Below are 24,116 nucleotides of genomic sequence, written 5' to 3' on the forward strand. Positions count from 1 at the left end.
GTACATTCATGTATACATATGTATAACATACATAACAGAGGAACTGTTTCTGCTATTAACTCTTCTCTGTTTCTGAGGGAGCAGATTTGAGTGTTTCAATAATAATGTCGTAGAACCTGAGTAGCACTGAGGATTTGTAAATGAAAACATAGTTTACCTATACCATCAACAACAGAATTATAACTAAGTTTCTGAAATGAGAGTTAGCCATCCATTTTCAGTGCTAAAAAAAAGACTCTATGCTGTAGCAGCCTACAGCTACAGGAAGCATTAGCACATCTTTAATTCCTGACAGAAAATACTGATGATAGTCCAATATTAGGTATCAAACATAATTTATCTACAAAAATAGGAGGCTGTTAGATGTCAATACATAATAAGAACTCCACATAAGGCTACATGCACACAGAACACTCAGCTCTCCTATAGGAGCAGGAGTTTATCACGTACCTGCCCTGACAACCTGAAGGCCACCTTGTGACTCTCAGGAAATCCTCATCACTCACTGCTGATACCACACCAAGGCCAGTTTCACCACACAAAGGGCTTGGTGGCCTGCATATCTTAAAATGTTCCTCTCCTTTCACCCACACCTTAGTGCTATGGCTGCCCTCAGAAAAACTACCTCATCTGCCACACTGTGTACCAAACAGAACTGCTGCAAACCAGACCTGCTTTAACTCAGAACAGAGCCCTGCTCCAGTGCAATTTGCAGCCCCCAGAACTTCTGTATTGTCATAATGCAGGTGAGGTGAGTCCATGCAGCAGCACCCACCCCAGGGAAAGGTGCCAGTCCAGTTTCCATCCCACTGCAGCGTGAGAGCCCCGTGCGGGGGCAGAGACACCTGAGCTGGTACCGCCAAACACGTTGGGTCATGCAAACCCAGCCAGGGTGGAGCCCCTGGGACGGGAGCCTGGACAGCAAAGAGCTGAGAAGCTCCCACCCCACCTGCTCATCCAGTGATCCTGTTTATAGCACAGCTTCAAAAGAGTTTCACTGACACAACAAAAAGATCACAAAGTATGGTGTAGGGGCAGAAAAGAAGCAGCTTCACTGCTGCAGCCAAATCTTGTGAAACTACACCCCAAGTATTAGCTATAGAAAGAACAGCCTGTCTGGTAACACTTGCCAAAGGTTTGCCAAGCACCTGCTCCAGAACATCACAACTCAGACCCAGCAAATATTCCAAAATACAGACTCTGTTAAGGGTTTTATTGAGATGATGCAGTCACCAAATAATCTGAAGTTGCAGAACCAACCTTGAGACACAAAAAAATAAAATAATTAAAAAAAAAATCACCTTGCATTTTCCTTTTTTCTGCAGTTTGAAGATTTAAATGTGTATTAAAAATATATTCCAAAAATCATTTTTGCAAAATGAAGGTGTGACAGCTGGCAGGGGAGCCAAGAAAGCTTTCTGCTAGCATTTTGTGAAGAAGAGGCTGCAGAACAAGTTTCTCTTAAAAAAAAAAGTTGTAACCGGTTTATCAGGTTAGAGGAATTCACTGGTTCTTCCACCTCTCCCCCCATCCCATTTGTTTCCAAATGCTCATTTAACCAGCTTGTTTCTTGCTGAATGTGTTGAAAATAAACTGCACCTGCAGCTCAGCTGGATGATCAATAGGCATCCAAACACACTTTAGAGAACTGGTAATTTGCTATCACCTGCTGAAATGGCAACCACTCTATTTTAAATTTGTGCATTGTTTAGGGGAGTGGGGGGAAGAAAAGGCCCAGCTTTGTCTTTCTCTATTTAAGAATATCAATTGAAATAATCATTCACATATTGGATTCAATGTACAGTGTGATGAAAGATCAGCAAGATTAGGACTGTGTTTTAAGCAAAGTTTAATACTTAAATGTCAATCCATAGATGAAATCTGGATGCTTTCAACAGGTCCAAAAGCAAACCCAGCTCTCACTTGAGAACCTCTCCCTTTTTATGTGCATCGTTCAAAGTAAGGTGGTAATTACAGCTAAATACTTCAGACAGCTCTCCAAAATTATTAGCTTTTCCTAGACTTATCCTTTGTCAGGAAGACATGCAAATATTGCCTTGCAAAAGGAAAGTAACATGTCTTAAGGCAAGTCACACTGATTCAGCCAGGCTTTCTGTATGTGAAAGATTAAGAAATGCACAACACTTTCAACTTCGTATGCAATCTTTAACTTAGAACCCCCATGGCTAAATCAGAGAAGCACATGAGGATGTCAGCTTTTTAATGACAAAGTAATGGGGCTGAGAGAAAGGCAAAGTTCATTTTGGTTTTGCTCTTTAAAAGCAAGCCTTCATTTCTGCAAGGTTTCAGAGAGCAACCGAAAATAATTGTTCCCCCTTAAAAGCTTGGAAATTGAGAAACTATAAAGCTACAGCAGCTAATTAGAAAAAACATAAGTAGTGTGCTAAATAAGCCAGCCCTGTGATTTGAGGGTCTGAACAATGAAACCTGTAATAGTAATGCAGGAAGAAAACTCTTCCCCTTGGTGAGTGGTGTAGCTAATGCATGTTTAGAGGCTTATGTCACAGGCTCAAGACAGTTCCAAATACACACTTAAACAAGAGATCTCCCACTTTGTTAAATAAAAATCCTCACATTTTTCTACTCAGTAGTATTCTGCAACTGCAATACATCTCATTCAGCAGCACTCAGTTCACCATTGCTGGTCCAACATCAGAGATAAGTTATTAATGCCATTTTGAACTAAATACTTCAAGCAGGCTGCTTCTAAAGGGCACACATTTTATGATTTCAGGTAATTATTTCCCCAATATTTGTATGTACTCACCTCCCCACCCAAAGCATAGCTATCACAACATTGCACATCACCTATCAGAAAATACAGATGGAACCCAGAAATGCAGTAGTATCTATGGAATGAAATGCTTGTTACCCTGGACAAGTACAGTATTTAAAAACTTGCAGCAAAACACATAGAACATACACTGCAGCAAACATCGTGGTTGTTTGGGGGCACTGTGTTTCAGAACCTCACTTTGTAAAATTACACAGCAAAAACATACTGATGAGGAACCCAATTTTAGAATATTTCTTAAGACAAACTCAAGTAACAAGCTGTGCGAGATGTAACACTTGAAGAATATGAAGTACAATTGAAAACACACATCATTTGTGGAAGTGCTTTCTTAAAAGCAGAGTAAGGACCTAACCACAGGTTACAGGCCTTTGGCAGACTCCATCATTGCTAGAAAGTGAACTAAATAGCAAAAGCAGGCAGCTTTCTGTGGTCAGTGGAAAAACTCCAGACCCACAGCAGCTGATCTGCTGTTTACCAGCTCCCAATCACCAAATCAGAACCACAGGACGCTCGAGGCTGAAAGAGACCTCTGAAGCACAGATAAAAGTTGCAACAGGTTTGTGCTTAGTGATTCTCACTTCCCTCTAGATGTAGAGACTGGGAACCCAAGGCAAAAGCCAGAAGTAGGCACTGAAACTTTCATTTACATGACTGAGATATGTGCTAAAGTGAGTGATTTCCAGCTGCATCATCAAATTTCTACTACAATCCAAGGTGTGAAAAGCTAATTTCACATACTCTACAACATTATCTCAAATGAAGGTACCAGTCTACTTCCTTTTCCTCCTCCTTTTCAAACAACCACTTCACCACCCACCTGCACTTTTGCTAATCAAAATGCTTAACTGAGAAAGAAAAAAAAAAAAAAATCCATATATGTTGAGAATATAGAGGTTTTCTTTTTGCCACCATTGCAAGCAGGAGGTTGAATTAATTCTCTCCTAACTCCCAGAAGGAGTCAGGACACATGGAGGGGAAGTAAGAATAGTTTAAGTAAGGTGTGTTCCAGAAGACCTATGATGGAACTAGCCACATCACAACTGGCACCCAACAATTAACAGCAAAATCATTATTTAGTTGCATAGATATGCAAACAAAAAGGAAAAAAAATTGTTGTTTTTCAAGAGTCTCTACCCACCTACACACAAAGGTAGTATTTCCTTTTATTTGCTAAAGCAGACCCACCTACAGTGCAATTTACAGCAATAAGATACAATCTTTCATAAAGTATCGAGTATAATTAAAGTGTGTCTGTTATAAAGGTAAATAGAGTGTACTAAGCTAAGCTGTTCCAGATGTCTTTAGTGCAAGATCTGGGACAAGATCAAACCTGCAGCTGCACATTTTCTCAGGGGTTATTATAGAGCTTAAAAAAAAAAAAAAATCACCCCTTGGTCTTGGGCTTCAGCAAAACCAGTGCAAGCAGAACAAATGCCACCTGCAGCTAATGCTGACGGATTCTAAGGCACGTAAAAGTTACATGTTCAAAGATACTCACTACAAAGTGTAGTGTTAACCATTCCAGTATCAAAGAGGGTTTAGGACCAAGTCTGCCAAGTTACCTGTGTCACCAGAAGTTACAGCAACATGAACCTGTTCTACTGCCTAAGCGAGTTTCTCGCTGAAACACACCTACGATGATTCAGACAAGGTGTGGAAAGCCAGGTTTATGTGTTACAGAAAAATGCACTATTGTATTTTTCCATTCAAGCACATTTTGTGTATAAAAAAGACAGTCAAAGCAAGCAAACTTTCAGGAACTGCGTATGCATACACTATTGGCATTTAATTATTGTAAGTAACTTCGGTCTTCTTGAGATGTATCATACGAACTTACAGATTTACTGTCTTACTGGGACATTAAAGGAGCCAAAGAGCAAAATTACAGAAATCATAGGGAAACAAACTTTAATCACTTTATAATCCACTAATTAAGGTCATCTGGAAAAGAGTGATACACAACAAGTACAGCTGATGTTATATGAAAATACAGTTTTGAAGATTTCAACTAACTTTTAAGAATAACAAATGAAGAAAAAGTCAAGTTTTTTAATACCCATTATAGCAGTGAACCTGTAGATTAAAACACACCACGTGAATTTTGAAACTTTGATTAGCATTGCTATATTCAGTAGTATCCTTACCAGCCTACTCTTTAAGGCTTAAGAGAAATTTAGGGTAAAAGTAGACCCATCAAAATAACCAGAAGTCAGATCTTCCAAGGACTTACAGCATCAGCTCAAATACTCTGGTATCACACAAAACTCTTTCAGAATTATGGGGTTCTCATTTCAAATGGTTCGAGTCCCTTCTGGGTTAGCTTTAAAACAAGTATGGAAACTTCCTAGTGAGTTCAAAGTGAAAGGCAAAATTAAAGCCTATCTCTATTTTCAAATCCGTTAAATCCGGTTGGCAGGTTTGCCCTGAAGAGCCCCCGCTCCCAAGGGCAGCACCTCACCTGTTGAAGAACCCGGTCCAGCGGCTCGGCTTTGCTCAGTCCCTCTGGCGTTAAGGCACTGACTTCGCGACACTGGTCACTTAAGTCCAAGTTGTCTGCTTTCACCAGGGATTTGTGTAGTGTCCCTACCTAAAAACATTTAAGAAATTGTGGACAAAAGTGAGGCCCAATGCCATGAGCTCGTTCAAAGGCCGCGCTGGGCCCGCAGCCGGTCAGAGAGGTGCGGGGCCGGGAGCGGTGCAGGGGCCGCCCAACAGCAGCCAAAGAGCGTTTGTCTATTTCACAGATCGGCCCCTTCGGCCTCGCTTCCTCTCCCTCCCGCCCGCCACAGCCACACGCTCTGCTTTGGGGGCCGCGCCCGGTTCCGTGGGGTGCCTTTTGCAGTTAGCACCCGTTTTCGCGGGAGTTGTTAATTGCAAAGGGAAGATCACTTAATGTTAAAGCAGTTTCGTTAATCTATTAAGGAAATTGATAGTCGTGTTTGTTTTATCAAAGCCCTTCATCTCTAGGGGGCTCTTGTCTATGATAGGGCTTTTGGGGGGGAAAGGAAACTGGGGATGACTTTTAGATCGGCCTAAGAATTAAAATAACTCAATAGTCTCTTAAAAGCTATCCAAATATTGGTTAAAAAGAAAGAAGGAAAGAAAGAAAAGGCTCCCGCAGCAGGCCGCAAAGGGTCCAGTGGTTACCGTGAGCCCGCTCCCAGGGAAGCGTGCGTGCTTGGAGCCACCCGGGGCAGCTTTTTGTTTTAAAGCTTCGGAAGCCCGTAGACATCCTCGAAGCTACACACGTTTTAAGGCGGACGGGGCAGCGAGGGGTGGGAAGCGACCAAACTTTCTTTAAAAGTTACTTCTTCCCTTCAGAGGGAACAAAAAGGACCTTCCGGAGTGTGCGCCCCGGGCATGGCCCCGGCCCCGGGCAGGGACTGAGCCCCGGGCACGGCCCCGGCCCCGGGTAGGGACTGAGCCCCGGGCACGGCCCCGGGCAGGGACTGAGCCCCGGGCACGGCCCCGGGCAGGGACTGAGCCCCGGGCACGGCCCCCGCCCTCCCCTCCCTCGGTGCATTTGTGAAATGAACAAACGGCTCCGGGCAGGCGGCGAGGGCCGGGGCAGCCCCCTCGCCCCGTGCCCGGGGAACGCGCCCTCGGCCCGGATCGAAGCCATACCTTCTTGCTGTGTAGATCCACAACTTGCCACACCAAGAGAATTAGTTCCCTCTCATCCGAACCCAGTTTAGCCCCATATGCACCAGCTGTTGCCCCAAACAACACCACCAAAGAGTCACTGTGCGAAGCCGTCATGACCACAGGGGGAAACAACTACAATCAAAAGCAGAGGTCAAAAAAAAAGAGAGAAAAAAAAAGAAAAAGAAAGACACACTGACAAACAAAACAAAAAAACCCCCACAAGGCTCACCCCCAACCTCCAAGTAATCAAAGGGGAAAGGAGCAAACGAGGAGTCACAATATCAAGAGGAAAGAAAGAGCTATTTAAGGAGGTAGGGTGTTCGAGGAAAAAAAACATGGAGAAAGCAAGCTCACATCTCTACCTGTTCCCGGTGCTCTCCTTCCCGGGGCTGATTGGGAGGTGGAATTAGCAAGCTGTGGGTTTCTTTCCCTCTGACATCATGGCAGAAGCTCAGCCTAGCTTTGGTGGTTTTTTTTCCTCTCCTTTTTTTTTTTTTCTTCCCCTTCCCCTCTCCTGAGTTACCTGCCCTTGGTGCAGCTCATGTGACTCTAGTCAATCTCCCAAAGGGACAAGGCCATTGGGCCTCTGAAAAAGGTGTAGGAGGGACGGAGGGAGAATCAACGCCTGGCTAATCTGGCCTGATTGGTTTTTGAGGGAGATCAGAGGAGAACTCCCTTTCTCTCTTTAATTCTGCCCGCAGGAAGTGCCTCTACCTGCTTTCAGTTCTGCGGGCTCCTGCCCGGCGCAGGCAACGCGCGCTCCGGCCCCTCGTGCGGGGGATGCGGGGCTCTGAGCGCTCACAGCCGGCCCATTTCCGCGGCAAATCTGAGGGATACACGCGTAGAGCTGCTAAAACACAATTTATGACTTAGCATTGAAATCCACGAAACAGAAGTCTCTACCTGCTCCTAATTAATTTCCTTTTGTGCACGTTGCCACGTGTGTATCCAGCGGCCCATGCCAACGTTAATGTGTAATAAAGGTGTAGTATTCTACAAGGATTTTAAGGGATATTACAGACAGAAAGTACTTTGTATTTTAGGCCCGATTCTCTAGTTTGTAAGGTGGGTCCTAGGAAAATATTTTTTTGTTTGTTTTGAGAGAGTGTATGTAGGAAGTTTTGCAAAACAGCAATATAAAGTCCTGCATTTTCTACCCTACAACTGCTCAGTAAGGAACCAGCTCCTGGGTATTAACTGCAGACCAAGCTGGACAGCTTCTCTCTATAACTCTCTAGTTTCACACGTGAGAATCCACAACGGGAAATCATCACCCAGTTTAGCTGCTACAAAAACACTGCTAAGCATTTCTGCTTATATTTGTTACAATATCTGTAACATTGCACACTGAGACAATTTTCAGAGGTATTGTCAAACTCAAATTTATTTTAAAGCAGAAAAGAAAATTAAAATGCCTCTGAACTGTTTCAACAGTTATTATTTTTCCTATTGCCACCACTGAGGAGCTACTAACGATTTTTAAAGGCCAGATGCTGCTAGTTAGACTAGTAATAATATTTCTTTTGCTTAATTAAATCTTCAGTTTGTACTCCAATATTAGTGTTGTGTTGAAATACGGTTTTCACTGAATGAAAAATCATGCTGCTATTTAGCTACTAATGTCTATCATGGGAAAATACAGAGTTGGACATTTAACTGAATAGCTGATAGCTTTAATTAGTAAATCACATTTTCTCATCTTCTTTTAACATGCTAATTTTATAATTGGTTAATTATAACAGTTATTGTGGACCTCCTTCAGCAAACACTGATTCACATGCTAACACCATCAGTAAGACTAATTCCATTTATTTCAATGAAAATAAACTACATTTCAAGGATGCTGTCTCATGTGAAGTACCTTAGAAGTTATGTATTGGAAGCATTTACCTGACAGAGGCCATGCAGGAAACTCTGCAGTGCACAGGTGTATCTCACTGAACATTACAAGACAGTTGTTAAACACCTCTCAGCTGTTGTCTCTGCACCTCACATGTGCAGCTGCCTGAGAAGCAATTCTGAAGATATTTCATTGGTACAGAAAGGGCAGATTCCCAAACACTCAGAGATGAAAACTTTAATCTGCAATATGTATTTATATACTCAAATGTTTTCAGCATTACATTTTCTGGCATTGCTGAATTTATGCAACAGCTATATTTTCCTCTGTCAATACATTTCTAGAACTCATCAGTAGAATAAAAACCTACTCATATTCTTTTTGGTTACTTATATCCTTTGGATATAGTGGTAATGGAACAGCATAGCAGCCTGATCATTGAGCATGGGATGCTTCTTATGCCCAAAGTCTGTAATAAGAACCATAAAAATACCTTGACTGCAGGTGTGAGGACTGTTCCTCTTACCCCGAGCTGTTCCCCTCCTCCCAGCCACACTTATCTCGTGGGGTGTTGGAGGGGAGGCAGTGTTTGTACACAGACCTGTAAACACAGATTTTACCTGCAGCTTTGTTCACAGAAGAAAATGTCCCCATCTGTTGCAATTTAGCTGCTTCATGAGGGTGTCATTTTGTAGCCCTAATGTATTTCACACATAATGGGATTCTAATGAGCAGATTTCTCTAGAAGATCATGGCCATGATAAATTCTTGGCCAGGCTGACATATATGATCCCAGGCTCCAGTGGACTGGCACAGAGAATGCCAGTACATACGTACTTGTCTTTTAGGACCTACCGGAAAGGAAAAGTATTGTAATTCACTTAGAGCAACACAGATTAAAGAAGTCCTCCTCAGATCAGGGTCAAAGACCCTTGAAATCTTATTTGAAATCTATGCATGGTATCAAGGCTAGTGAGCTCAAAAGCTTCCATACTTTTCCCAATTATATTAGATCATCTCATAAAATGTAGCCCCTCTTCCAAAAAAACCCACCTGGTTTCTACTATCTTGATTCACATAATTCTACTGTTATTAATTTATCTAAACTATTCTAGCTAAATGAACTTCAAACATATTCTAAAATGTTTAAAAGAAAAATTTAAATAAATGCTGGCCTTCCTGGGATATCAAACATTTTAAAATATCAGATTAGGGTTTCTCATTCACCTTCTATCCACAGCCTTCCATCTCCCTGCCCTGAGTTATACATCTCTGCAATGATATTAAAAAATCTGAAGGAATGACATTGCTGTCTCCACAGAACAGCAACAGGATCCACTTCCTGAAAAACATGTGGGATAAGCCCTTGTACAGTGAGCATAGCAAAGTTAATTTGTAACCAAGATCTTGCTGAAATAAAGAGTTATTGCTCACCTTTAGCTTTAATCCTGGCAGGCGTATTTGTACAGGTACTTGTTTGTAGGCTCCATACAAGGGTAACATCTCATAAATGTAACTGGGTGGAGAATAAAAGTTTTAAAGATGGACATTCATTGTTATGCAAGCTCAGTACTGTAGATATTTTGTTTGTTTCTTATTAATCAAGCAACTAAGACTAGAAAATAGATCACAGATCACATGACAACACTGAGCAAACTCATTAAATGCATTGTGAGTGCAAAGGATAAATCTTGGATAAATCTAGTTGCTTTTCATTCTTAATATACACACTGCACTGTTTCATGAGATGAGGAGTGGAAAGGAGGGAAGGGGAGGAAAAAGACCACCACCTCTTTTACCTATATTACATTATTATTATTAAAAATTCCTGTGGACTGAATGTCCTAATCACTGAAGCCCTTTTGTCAAAGCCGAATATGAAACTTGGAGATGTGGGATCTGGAGCAATATCCTAGATGCTTTCAGATCTACAGAAATACTTCAGTTACCTTTCAGGGAAGCTAAAAGTCAATCTTCTGTTCCAAACTTGTATGATATTGAGAAGTTATTTGTCCTCATGAATATTTTACTCATCAGTTAAAAGGAAAAAAATATGATGTTTAACCCTGAGACATGCCCTGAGAAAAGTGAATTAACTTTGAAGATGGATCTGACTTCAAAATTGGCTGTGCTGGCAGGGCAGAGAGTTTGGACCCACAGACGTCCAGAGCTCTCTTCTAGACGAATTTTTTTGTGATTCTGAGAAACAGAGATACTAAATTAAATACGGAGCCCTGGTGTTTATCTGCACAATAGGGGTAGCAGTAAACTCTCTGCGTGCCTCAGCAGCTCCACAGTGAACTGGCACAGGAAGTAAAAGATCTGTGAGTGATCTGTAAGCAAATGTGAGAAGACACTTAGACTTCATATCAACTCAGTCCTTGGCTCCTGGGTTGGATTATAAGCAACTGCAGCAATATTTTCTGAAGGAGGAGCTTACTGTAACTCCTGAAACATAAACCCATATGTAAAATATTTTCTGGCATCCTTTCTTCAACAGCAAATGAGTGGGAAAAGGCATGGGAGAAACTGCTTAACAGTGTTCTTTGATTCCTGTCTAGATATTTGGAGAGATCTGATTTTTTTGGTCTGACAGGTAGGTCTGTCATTCTTACAGTGCAATGTAGAAGCCTTGAAATAATTTCCATCAAGATATCCACAGAAGCTTGGCAATATGCAAAAGAGCTTCAGAAAGGTGGTTCTGATGGATTACTACCTTGCAGACACTAACACCATCAAGCCATACTGAAAGCATTGACTTAGATTCCTGTATCAGTTGGAATTAAATTTCTATTGACTTAAAGGTAAATTAAAACATAAAACTTGTGACTAGACAAATAAAAATGGAATTACTTCCCCTATTATTTTACATAGCTTCTCTCCTTTATGGGATGACAATCAATCTAGTGTTTTAATCCTACAAAGGTTTTATACATGCTCAGCTCCCATTGGATATAGGTGTGTGCTGTTTAGCCAAATTTCTCTGGATTACAGGTACCAGGCTTTTCAAAATCTATGCATTTACTTTTCTACCAGATTTATGGACAGATCAAACATGCATGCATAGTAGTGTCTCTTATAAATATTACTACAGATTTACATTAAAGTTAACAGTTTCTAACAAAGACACAATGAATTTCCATTTTTTTGATTGGAAATAATGCTGTCCTTCAAATAAGTTACTAGAGGAATTATTCTAATTCCAGAATAATTGAAATGATTCCTGATGAGGACCTCTGCAAGTCCTCCTGTCCAACACTGTGCCCACAGTTGGACTATTGCCAGCAGTAGGTTGACCCAGCCAGGATTTTGTTCTGCTGTGTCTTGAAAACCCCCATGGATGACCTGTTCCAGTGCTGCACTACATTGCTGAGGAGAAACTTTCTCCCAGTTGCCAATCTGATCTGACTGTCAAATTTTTAAATAATTCTCTGCAACTAGTTGAGACAGGATCATTAAGCTGTGGTAAATTAGACAAGCCATGTGATACCATTTCTGTTACCTAATGAGATGAATATGCAAGTGCTTCCTGACCCTTTCAGTCTACCTTACCTGTGATTAAAACTTGACTTTGCCTGAAGCTTTATTGCCCCTATAATCTGTCTAAATAAATTTTCATTGCAATTGGTTACTTTTTTTACTTGTCTCAGGTATAATATGAAAATGGAAATTCAATGGAAAATATTGTTATTGTGGCAGGTTTTTAAGCAAATAGATATTCAGCCTTAGATCCAAACACTTCTATTACTGACACATCCTCTCTTTGTCCATTGAAAGGATATAGCATTTTACAAGACTGTCAGTGCAGCAACATAACCAACAGTAAAAAATTTGCTTTTTAATGATAAGACTAATCTAGTGAGTTGTTTGTTGCATAAGCTATAAAGGAAAAAAGCTCTGCTATCACCATCCCTGCCACCATCACTATCACCCCAGTGAAAAGAGTAAATACATAAATTGGTAACACAATCTACTGCAATACAAAATGCTGTCTGTTATTCACTAGTATTTACATACAGTTAAGTAGCATCATCTTCTTACTCATAAGCAATAAGTTTTAAAATTATTTCACGTGTTTAAAGTTCAACAGGATAAAATTATATCCTCTTGTGAAAAGATCAAGAGGTTAACTCATCATAATGAAAAATGAGAATGACCTGATGTCTACATGAAGCATGTAATTTGGGCCATTTTATACTTCATATTTAACAGATCAACTCAGAGGCTTCCAGTCACAGGAGTAGCAGGACAGGTAACTCAGTAGTCCTTTAACTGTTTAGAAAAGGATTTTTGCACTACTCCTTCATATCCTCCTTCAATGGCTCGAGGATATTCAGCCCACTGTATTCCCACACGGAAATGCACTCCCACTGCACAGCTAGAAAGTTCTCAGGAGTTCACTGGAACACAAAATCACTGATGTTTTACAGTGAGACAGCTACAGCCATCTGGAACATTGGACATCCAACTCCAGTCACCTTGCATGGAACAGGAAAACAGACAACACAAAAAATGTAAATGCCATTATCTACCTCAAAGGATCTGCAGGCTCTACATCACTCTCATTTACTGAGAGTTGGTACTCAATGCTGCAATACAGCAGTGCTGAAAGAATGGATCAGCAAGCAAATACAAAGGACTGTATACTGGAAGTCCAAATTACTCCATGGAAAACAACTATATAAATTACACAATTAATGATGAATTTATGCACGTTACATTTTCTCAAGCTTAACTGACAATTGACCTCATGACATTATCTTGGCAGAAATTAGGAATCTCTGGCTATTTATTCAGATTGTACCACAAGCTCTCAGCTGACACATAAAACCTTCATAAAAAAGGAGGGTGTGTTCCTATAATATTTCATTCCCATTTGATTTAGCTGCTCTGACATTTAACCTGTTTCTTCATTAGGATTTAATTAAACTTATTGTACATACAGATATGCTAATACACATCTTTTTCTCACCACAGGATAAACAGAAGTAAAACATAAATGCAAAATTTAAGCAAAACCTAAACACCTGTTGAAGTGCTTAATTTTAAAAACATTTCATCAGAGTATTGTATAATAAATTGATGAATGCAATTATGTACATCCAAAATAGACATGACAGGACCTATCATTCAATGATTTCCTGATCTTCCATCTTGATTATGTTTATTTTGCTCCACTTCACTTCTACCACCAACTGTTACATCCCTGGGATCTGCCAGGGGAATTTCAAACACACTCTGGGTCCTATTCTGTCCCATTAAAAGGATGGAATAATCTCCTCAAAGAAGCAGGCCTCTGATACAACTTTTCTTTGTATTTCTCTTTTCACTGTCTTTTTCTTGAAAGTACATGGTCTTTCAAAAGTCTTGTCTGACTTGTTACTACCAGACTCTAGAAGAACTATTATGCCAATTTCTAGGAAGATTAGATGAGTTTATTTTCTACTCTGCCATTTGTAGCTTGACAAGACAACTACAGTTTTTGCAAAGAGATCTCATTTTTTTCTAGAGCACCTCTACATGTAATTGCTTGCGTGCAAGACTCGAGTTTACACTGAACTGTATTTTACAGTTACAGTCACACCAGTGGAATCATCAGATTCTCACTCAGATATATTCCCTTGTTCCATTCAGCAAATCCTCTCCTCACTTTAAGCTCTGAGCATGCTTGCCCAAAGATCTTTCTCCCTTTTGCCTGATGTTCACCTCATATGCTGTGGAGCGTACAGTGCAAGGAAGACAGAAGCAGTGTCCTTACAGACACACCTGGCTGACACAAGAGAGCCATACAGGTTCTTGAGAAGAAACATTCTCAAAGAAACATATTGTACAGTCAGTAACTGTATTCAGACAGAAAGAAGACAGATTATTCCCTTTGGCATACTGCAGAAATTCTAAATTTAAGATGCCATATGATTCACTCAGTGCATTTATCACTTAATAGCTGCAGAATCGCTTTATAAACAGAGATAATAACTAAGCACATGGCAAGCAGGTGCAATTCCCTTCCTAATAAGTTGGAGTTGTGATAATATACTGTGACAGAGCTGTTTCATAAGTGCCAGTACTACCTCACCCCCTTTCCACAACCCTCTGCTCATGTGGCACACCCTTGTTTGACAGGAAATGTCACCTTGTGTTCAGTCATTCCTTGTTTTCCTCAAGTAATTATTTCAACCACACTGTGACATCCTTTACATAGTAAGATTTTGCCTTTTCTAGGTTCAAAGATATGGTGGTGAGGAAACGAAAAAGAGCCCTGGGGCAGACACAAGAGAAAGTGGCCTGGCACATTCTGGGAGTGTCCACCAGTGACTAAAGTGAATGTACTGATAAAGCTCTGGATGAAGTAGTTGTCTGGGACATAACTTTAACTCCTCCTTTCCATACTCTAGTGCTTTGCTTTGTGTGAGCAGGGAGTCTGAGGAGTCCAATCTACTCCCTCATTATTTTTCAGATAAATAAAATCCTAGTATTCACTATAAGCAAATATATCCCCACTGAGGAAATGGGAATAGTTAGAAGTTGGTTGAGGCTGCCACATATGACAAACTGTGTTCTAAAGCTGTAGGTTTCATAATGAACTGTTTGACATAAATGTAAATTTCAGGCATTCCTTGTTCATCCAACTTCAGCTACTCATTCTCATCCCACCTTTGGCTTATTGGACCCTCTGATTCTTCAGCACTACTATTTGTGGGGTTCCACTCTGAATCAATATTTGATATTTTGATGTATTCCTTGAGGTGGACTCATTCCCTCATTTGGTTCAGTGGTTGGTTCCACAAAGAGTTATCCTGGCAAAGCAAGACAGTGACTCCTGGGCCAACAAGAGGGGCACTTCTGTCTCACAGTCTGGTGGATCCATGGCTTTGGGGCACAGCAGGCTCTCCTGGGGCAGCTACTGCCCAACTCCTGCAGCTGTCACTGAGGGCAATCAGGCTGCTGAGGGCAATCACTGATGAGTCACGATGGGCAGCATTTTACACCTACTTTGTACAGACATAAAACCTAAGATGTGAGATCAGATCTTTCTGTCTCTTAAAAGGTCAGATTACTGCCTATCTATGCAGGAATCCCTGTCAGAGAGTATATCTATAGTAGCCTTTTGCCGTGTAGACTGCTGGAGAAGGGAATACTGTCTATAAATTAAATTCTTGCCAGTTAGATCAAAGTACCAGCAATCTGCTTTGCCTTGTGCAAGAGTAGAACTTTTCCTGGTTGGCTTCTGGCAAGAACACATAACTTCCCCTGGGAAAGACAAGGCAAAAGGACTCAATAATAAAGGGTGGAGATTTTCAGGATTATGGGTTCTGCTCTGTATCTCTCAGTGTAAGATGAGCCATTCTGTACAGGGTAATGTGATTTTAAAGAAATGATACAGGGTTTTTCTTCTTCTTTAATACTATATTTGTAATACATTAATGTGTAAATGTCTCTTTTTCTCACAACATGTCCTACAAAAGTTACCTTTAAAAACATTTTCTATTTTGCATTGGTATCAAAAGCATGAGACTTATAAATCCAAACCTTGTGAACCTGTTTGGTTTAGGGGAACAAGGTGGAGCCCACCACCTTCAATCAAAGATTAGTTGCTTTAATCAAAGAGATGTGAACAGCTTGCATTCTCAGCTTTTGATTTCCACAAAGCCTGTTTGTTTTACTTAAGGCTAGTTTACCACGCCCCTGCTACCGGGGAATTGCTGGGGAGCTAAGCCACACCTTTAGGAACATACTCAGCACTTCCTGCTCAGTGTAGCCTTAAAAGCAGTCTCCTATACACCAGAGAGATAACTGGAGGTTAAAAAACCCAAACATCTACATCTTAAGATCTTGGCTGGCTGGCAAAGCCAGTGCACGTCACCTGTCTTTGTGCTCTTGGTAAACAGTTCACACAAGGTCTTGGGGAAGTGTTTACCAGAGAGGCATCTTTCAAAAGTGTTCCATGCTTAGGAGGCTGATAATACCTTTCCTACCCTTTCATCCCTTTGGATCCAGCGCTTCCATTGGTGGTGCTTTGTGACTAGAAGAAAATGAATTGGTGGATTCTTCTCAAATCCCTCAGGGCTGATATGTTTGCTGTAGGCTGACTGGTAGCTCCAGCAGAGAGGATAAGGTTTCATTATTTGTAAAATATGTAAACAACCTTCTCAGTGCTCTGAGGCAGCATCATGGTATAATTGTTAGAGCACTTGTACCCTCCTTTTTCTGCTTCATCTGTAATTTAAATTACTATATCAAAAGATTTCTCAGTCCCAGTGGTGATCAGTATTTGCATAAATCTCAGGGAGTTGTGTTTGTTGCTTAGGTTTTTTACTACAGTATGCTTAAAGAAACAATTTTTAAACACACACACATTCAGTACTATAAGAAAACACAAAGCACAGAACTCATTACTGAAACTTCAGCTGCCTAAAAATGCCTAATGCACACCTAACATTAGTACCAGGGACCATCATTCCCACAGTTTTACAGATTTCCCCTTTTACCCTTCTCTCTGATTCAAGATATAAACCTATCTTCTGATTTATTGTCACTGCATACTGCAAATGGGACTTCAGGTTACCACTAAGTATTTCTTACAGGTTTTGTGACATACTACAAATGACAGTAGCTTCTAAGGCTTGAGTGGACAGTAAGGCTGATTAATAAGATATGGTTACTAGCACAGCAGTGAGGTGGAGTAGGAGTGAGTAATTGTATTCTGTTGGAACTTATTCAGAATCCTCCAGCTCATGGGCATGAAAGTGTTTTGTAATCACAGCAATTAAAAGAAAAGACAGAAAATTAATAGCATTTTTGTATAAGTTTCCTTCAGAAATTCTATAAAGAGGAAAATATTTACAGGTAACTATAGAAAGTTAAAAATTTGGAATCAGTTACTCTACTGTTAGTTTTGCTTTTCTGAGAAGGAATCCTGCAGTACACATTAGAATGATGTGGACTCAAAGGCAGTGGGAAGGGATACACGTCAAGAATTACAGCTTGGTTGCACAGGCCTAAAAGAAGTACAGGAGACAACAAATACCTTTGAGGATGCCTCTTCATTGCTTCTAAGGACCAGCAGTCTCCATAGCAGTGCCAGTATATTACTGGGGGGCAGAGAAGGAGGTTGTGAGCAAACACATAATGAAACAAAAGTAGTGGGTGTAAAATACCCCCATTTCATCAGTTTGCACAGTCTATCTATAGCAGTAACCAAAGCCCCAGTACACAAACAGCCTGGGCAACTGGGGTGGAGGAATGTATTCCACAGCTCTGCAGAGATTTCTCATGAGGCAATACCCTTCTACTGGGATTAGTTGCCTTACTCAAGACTGGGCTCAGAGGGATTTACAAAACCACTGTATACACTCCCTCAGAGTCACACAGTAACTTCTTCATTGTTGTGTGGACAATAAGCTCCATAAGATAGACATGTTTTTTTCTCTCCTGTAGAAGAGAAAACATCCCTTTCTTAAAAAAAATCCTAAGGAATGGGTATATGTGGATTAAGCAGGCAGGATTACACAGTCTCAGCTGAAAAAAAATAGTGTATGACAACTGACATGAAGTGTTAAGTCCCTTTCAGGAAAAGGGATAACTAAGGCAACAGTTCTGCAAGTCAGGTCCACAGTTTCTGGTTCTTGGCCAACAAATATTCATTGTCAAGTACTGCTATTTAATATAAAATGTGCTTTTCAGTCTTTGTTTGCCTTTCCACAATACAATAAAGGCTAGATGACAAAAAAACATGAATCACATTTTAACAGGGAACTTGGCTTGGCATTGGGCATGATGGTTTGTGCAAGGCCTTAGGAATACTGAAATAAAGGATATGTATTGGAATGCTCCTAAACTCATAAAGTCACGGTTGATACCTTTATTTTCAATATGAAACAAGAAAATGTATGTATCAAGATATTGTAATGTATCAAGAAAGATTAGTATGGGTATGATACATCAAAGAGTTTATTGGATCCACTGTCCTTAAGTGAGACAAAACACAGTAATTTCAAGAGCATTGTTTACACATGAAGGAAAAATCAGAAGTCAGGGATCTATTTGTTTAATTTCTTTAGCCCTTTAGAGGATAAAGACATGTACTGCTTGAACTGCTTCAGTGAATTCGACATCAGAGTTCAAAGAATCAAAATCTAAAGGTTCAGTTTCCCAATCTGTTCCCTAGATAAAAATACATCTTATTTAAAACAAGGTAAAGTTAATGTTTGAATAGTAAGCTCATCAAAAGACCCGATCCCATATTATAGACAAATATGGATGTATATCTACATGCACATATACATAACTCCTTTGTTATACATTCTTTTTCATTCCTCACCTTTCTGTTCCCTCAGAGTTTTCAAATTTGGGCCAAAGGGAGATACTTGATCTGTTCCTTTTTAGCATCTCTGACTTCCGTAATCTTCCTTTAGTTTCTATTTTTCTATGCTTTCTCTCAAGTATCTGAAATGCAGAATATTAGCTGAGTACGTAACAACACAGAATGATCAAATGTCTGTAGAGATCACAAGTTTCCCACACTAGTATTACAAGCATAAATCGAATACATATTTCACACATAAGTCACAACACTTACTACTGTCTCCCCCTGCCCCCAGCAAAAGGAAAGGACACTTCAAAGAAAAACTGCCTTGATAGTGTGAATTCACATCTGCTGTAAGGCCATGGTACACTTCATTTCACATTTGATTTGAATGTGACTCGCTCCCTTTTCTACCAGCAGTACACACAACCTTTCTGGGGAACGACTGCCTAGGAGAGACATGCTCCTTCCACAGAAATGATTCTTTAGGATGCCTTTCCTCCACCCCTCCCAGCAGTGCCTTCATGTTTAAGCAGCTTCACTCTGAAGTTACTATACCTATGCAACTGTTGCTCATTGTGTAGCTCTTAATAACTGCTTTGCGTCTGGATAATGCTGCTGTCACGTACTCTGCATAAGGCTACACCTTAAAAACCTAATAAAATGAAGTTCATGTCAGAACAGCAAGAACTACTTCTGAACTGCTTGAATGAAAGCAATTTTTTTTCAAATGTTTGTTATGAAGAACAAGTACTGCATAGGAGGGGTGTAGAGTCACTTCTCTTTTTTTTCCTCATTACTCCTTCTTCTGTGGAAGGAATTTTTCCCCATTACTCCTTCCTCCTTCCTACACATGCCACCATATGGCCACAGTTGCAGTCCATGTGTCTCAGCCTGATATTCTTGGTACAAGAAAAGGCATGGCTGGCAGAGTTCTCTGTGAGGACTCAGAAACTCAGGATATCTGCTTACACTTGAAAATAGCGTTAAATTGTATTTTAGCCACAATTCAAAAGACACCTCAACAGAGCCTTTGGAAGGGGATGAGGATATGCTATGATTGATTAAGAACACAGAAAACAATCCTGTGTATTTCAAATCAACTCCAATGGCAGCTTTAGGCCGAGGCTGCATCGTGACTGAATTTTTCTTAGGGCATGCCAAGATTCCAAATGGGATGTAAAGCACACTTCTGCAAAAGCTCTTGTATTTCTTAGCATTCACACAGTTTCTCAAGAGGTTTCATTGGGACATGACAGATGTCAGTTGTGAATGCAACATCCATCACAGAGTTAACTTCTTGTATTCAAATTTAACTACTGTTTCCTGCTAACCAAACTCAATAAAAGTCAGCAAATAAAAGACTCCAGTGGGCCTTGTAAAAACTTATTTACTAATGCTGAATAGAACATGGGTGAATTCCTGTTAAAAGTTAAAGCCAAACCTTTATTGCCATTATTTTTATATCAATTAGCTATATTGTACTTCCTGGACTCTGGATCCATTCCAAATAAAGAATGCAGTGCTAGTGTTATATTCCATGGATCCTTTGCACCATTCAGGTGCATTTCATTCCACCACGGTAACTGTGCAGGATTGCAGGTTTTAAGGACATTTGTAATATTTGCCTTCATTTTCATTTTGAACATTTCAAAACTGTGTCTTTTGCCTGTGGCTAAAGGGTAGAATTATATGAATGGACCAGAACTGCCATTTAACCTGCAGAAGGTGCCACACTGGCTCTGGGATCAGTGCAGGATGCTCTAGATGCTGCCCTGGTTGGGCCATGGAACTACAAGCCTGTTGTATGAGGTGCTCTGGAAGATGACAGGGCAGCCACAGCAGGGCTCTGCAGCCCCTGCCCCACCTTCCAATCAAATGCTAAGTGCCAGCAACTGAAGCAACAGCCCACACTGAAGTTACTCCTGTGTACTCATGCAAAAATTAATCCTAACTTGTATGTTGTTCAGGAAATAGCAGAAGTAACATTAAGCTGTACCTCAACTACTTTTATGGTTGGACCACTGTGCTGATCAAACACCAGTCAGATTTACAAAGTCAGTCTTATATGACTTAACTTCATGTGAAGTTAGTCTTGCTTTTGTTTGTTATAAAAGAAATCTTGCTCACAGTTGCACAACATCCTTTGCCTTCTCTTTCTCTTTGCTTTCTTCAGCTTAATTCTCATAATTCTCCTTAATGTCTTGGGAAGATGACAGTCAAATGTTACTCAATGATTAGACTTTTCCCTTTCCCCCAGATTTGTGTGTTCTTTGGGCCAATTTGAATTTTTACCCTGGAGAAGAATATCAAAACAAGTAGCTGTATCTAAAATGTACAGTAGGCATGTTCAAACAGTAATAAGTCTCACACTTCTTTTGCACTACAAAGAAAACCACAGGATAATAAACACATCCAATTTTAAATATAAAATATGTATGTTTATATACATATAATAATGACATGTGGGAATCTGATACAAGACTTTCATAATATAGAGGTGATGGATAGAAGCCTCAAAGAGCCCATGGATATTCTTTCCCTTTCCCTTTTTAAACAGGCATTTTTCTTTACAGCCCACCCAGAATTAGCTCACCATTGAAAATGTTCTTGGGCAGTGACTGCATGATACACCCAGGGCAAGAGGACAAACATACTCCTCTTGCAGTTGCACTGCTGTACAGTTTGTCTCTATGAGGCAGAAGGAGAAAAAGAATATTTCAATTTGTTAGAAAATAAAAAAATCTGAGTATTTTACTTGAATTATCATTAAAAAAAGGAAAATTTACAGTCCATAAGAACATTCAGCAGTTGCAGCATCTGTTAATAGAAACACTCCATCTGGTACTTAAATGGTAAATGTCCACTTATTTGCTCAGTTTAGCTTTCATCATTAGCACACTAAGCCTTAGAGCTGAGTAGGAACAGCATCCTCTGCTGGAACATTTGCCATGATGTAGATCACAGTAGTCAAGCTGTGATCCAGAAGGAAAACACAATTCACAACTTAGCTCTCCTGTGGCCTACACATAACAATTTTTCATATTTTGTCTGACTTGTAACTAGTTAACACATAACTGTGTTCTCAAAGTTGGTCTAGCGGAAGCATTTCAAAGATCTATTCGGCTTTAGGGTAAGGAAAACATTTCCAGACCTGGTATAGAGCAACAGGTCATGTGTGACAGCATCTTCAACAGCCTCAGCAGCACTGCTAGGAGAATGCAGGACTGGGGGGTATGAAACTGTGACATTCATAGGAAGCTGATACACTGCTCTGCCACTTTTCATCTTAGTGGGCATGACATGATGAGATTACTGCAAAACTGGCTGAGGGTATTAAAATCTCTCTGTATTGGATTTAATTGCATTGTAGTACCAAGAGAAATTTTTAAAACCTTAATACTGAGATGATACCTAAGTCTAAAACTTCAATGATTTGGACAGTTATCAGACAACAGGCTCACATCACCACCTGGAAATCTGAATTGAATTGTGAACTTAAACTCTGTTCAGAAAGATTTTAAATATGACACATGCCTTTTCAGGCAAAATTTCCAAACATAATTTTTGAAGTTAAATAGTGCAGCTAAGCTGGTTTGACAGCTCCCTACTGCCAGGAATGGGAGGTCCTTCTTGTTTCTCCACACTTCTTTTTCCCAGCTTCATGTATCCCACCTCTTTGTACCTGCCACAGTTGTGGTCAGACTTCAGCTCAGCCAATGCAATTTGTTAATCCACCAGTAAAACACGTTTTAATCAGCAGCCAGGCTGACTTAGTTCTACAGTCTGTTCCTGCCAGAGCCTATATAAATAGATGGGTTTACAGTCAGGAGTGAGAGCAGAGTCTCCTTTCAGCAAACCCTAAGACTGGCCAAAGCCATGATGCAACCCCTTTCTCATTACTCACACACTGTAAAAAGCTGGGCTTGTGTTTGTGACCAGGAGTTAAGAACTTGTTTTGGCAAGTAAAATTTTCAGGGAATTTTCAGAAGCCTTGACTCCCCAACTTTCCTTTAGCTAAATAAAGTTGCAGTTTTCACAACTTTTTTCTTTTTGACAGTTGACTGGGGCCAGAAATGCCATTTTAACTACAAACTGCTTTAGCAAGTACTGCCATGAAGAGGAATGAACACAATGTCATGCCCTTATAGGGTCCTTCAAACAAATAATTTAGTATGGGAGTAAAGTGAGGACAGACTTCCTTAAGGAAATTCCTTAACTAAAGTGTTATGGCCTACATTCTAATCAGTTTAGTATAGACCATATTGATTTAAAGACCTAACAGTAATTTGCTTCAGATGCATGTACAGAAGGAGACAAAACAATAAACCAAGTAATAAATAGTAAGCAGCCAAATTCTTCATTAGTTAATGGGTCACGCACTCATAGCTACTTAACAGGATTTTGAAATACCCACAGCAACTCTTTCAGCCCAAGGGTCTTTCAAATTACTTCTGGAATTTTACATTTTTCAAATCTTTTGAGAGTGGTAGCTAGAGCACAAATGAAGGAAAGAGCTGAAGAAAAAGAATAGTACAGCACTATGCTTAATTTTTTATACCATGAATGCCTGAGAAAGAAATTGATCTTGAACAAGAATGTCAGCACTTCTTTCCCAGAATATCACAAAAACCTGATGGTGTGAAGGACAGATCTTTTCAACATATCAGATGCACAAGCACATGTATTTTGAGTGTTGTCCTCAGGTAGGTCTGAACATACACCTATAGCAGTATGCACAGACATACACTTTGAACAGTTGCCTTTTTTTAAGTATAATTTTAGTTTGCTATGAAATTATCCAGGTTGTTAAGAAAGGACTCCTTATGGCAGGAATAGTCCTTTTATAAACATCCTGTCCCTATTTGTTAACCAGCTTTGCTCATGAATAAATACCATGCAGCTTTTTTCCTCCTCGTCCCCACCTTTTAAGAACAAAAGCAGCCTCAGGCCATCGAGTCCTCCCCATCACCTCTTAATCTCTGGGAAACAGCTTCTTTCTCAATTGTTGTTGCTTAACCAATGCAACATTTAACGCCGCAGATGAATCAGCACTGAGCTACCAGTAACCTTCTGACTACTGATGCTTCAGCTCCACCATACCAAATTTACTAATGAGTGAGTCAGGACTCAGGTGAGCTCCATTTTGGGAGGTCATTCCAGAGCCAACACTTGCTGTGATACTTTCTGATCTCGCCTCCCTTTGACTCTGTTCCTAGATTCTGCTACATGCAATTAATTTCTGTGATGTAGTGTATTCTGATTTTCAGGACCCGTGACATCTATATGGGGTTTGTTCTTATTTGTCAGGTCCTAGATGATGCTTTGAAGTTTAGGGATTCAGGGTTTAGTACAATACCTGCAGTGATTCTCTGTATGACCTTACTAAAGATCAAAAGGAAGTATTCTGTTGGTTGAGCTATTGAAGAGACAGCAGTTCCAGTGAACAGAAAGTTTCTCTTTCTCATCTGAACTAAACAAGAAAGTCCAGTGTATTATGGAAACAA

General features: G+C 40.2%; 1 protein-coding gene across 18 annotated transcripts in view; it reads right to left on the bottom strand.

Moving 5' to 3' along the window:
* ESRP2 (epithelial splicing regulatory protein 2) overlaps positions 1-24,116 on the bottom strand; it is a 131,001-nt gene that overhangs the window by 71,375 nt on the left and 35,510 nt on the right. For 11 of the 18 annotated variants that reach the window (XR_010434220.1, XR_010434219.1, XM_064670587.1 and 8 more), the window contains 5 exons: positions 18,625-18,749; positions 17,332-17,395; positions 9,738-9,819; positions 6,443-6,595; positions 5,277-5,405 (listed from right to left, as the gene is read on the bottom strand). Coding sequence is in view for 16 of the 18 variants with exons in the window: in XM_064670587.1 (XP_064526657.1) it covers positions 5,277-5,405; positions 6,443-6,595; positions 9,738-9,819; positions 17,332-17,351 (384 nt within the window). In the remaining 2 variants the exon portion in view is untranslated. The other 7 variants (XM_064670578.1, XM_064670584.1, XM_064670583.1 and 4 more) reach the window with 7 other exon arrangements.

The sequence above is a fragment of the Pseudopipra pipra genome, chromosome 14, assembly GCF_036250125.1.
Source record: "Pseudopipra pipra isolate bDixPip1 chromosome 14, bDixPip1.hap1, whole genome shotgun sequence".
Taxonomy (NCBI): domain Eukaryota; kingdom Metazoa; phylum Chordata; class Aves; order Passeriformes; family Pipridae; genus Pseudopipra; species Pseudopipra pipra.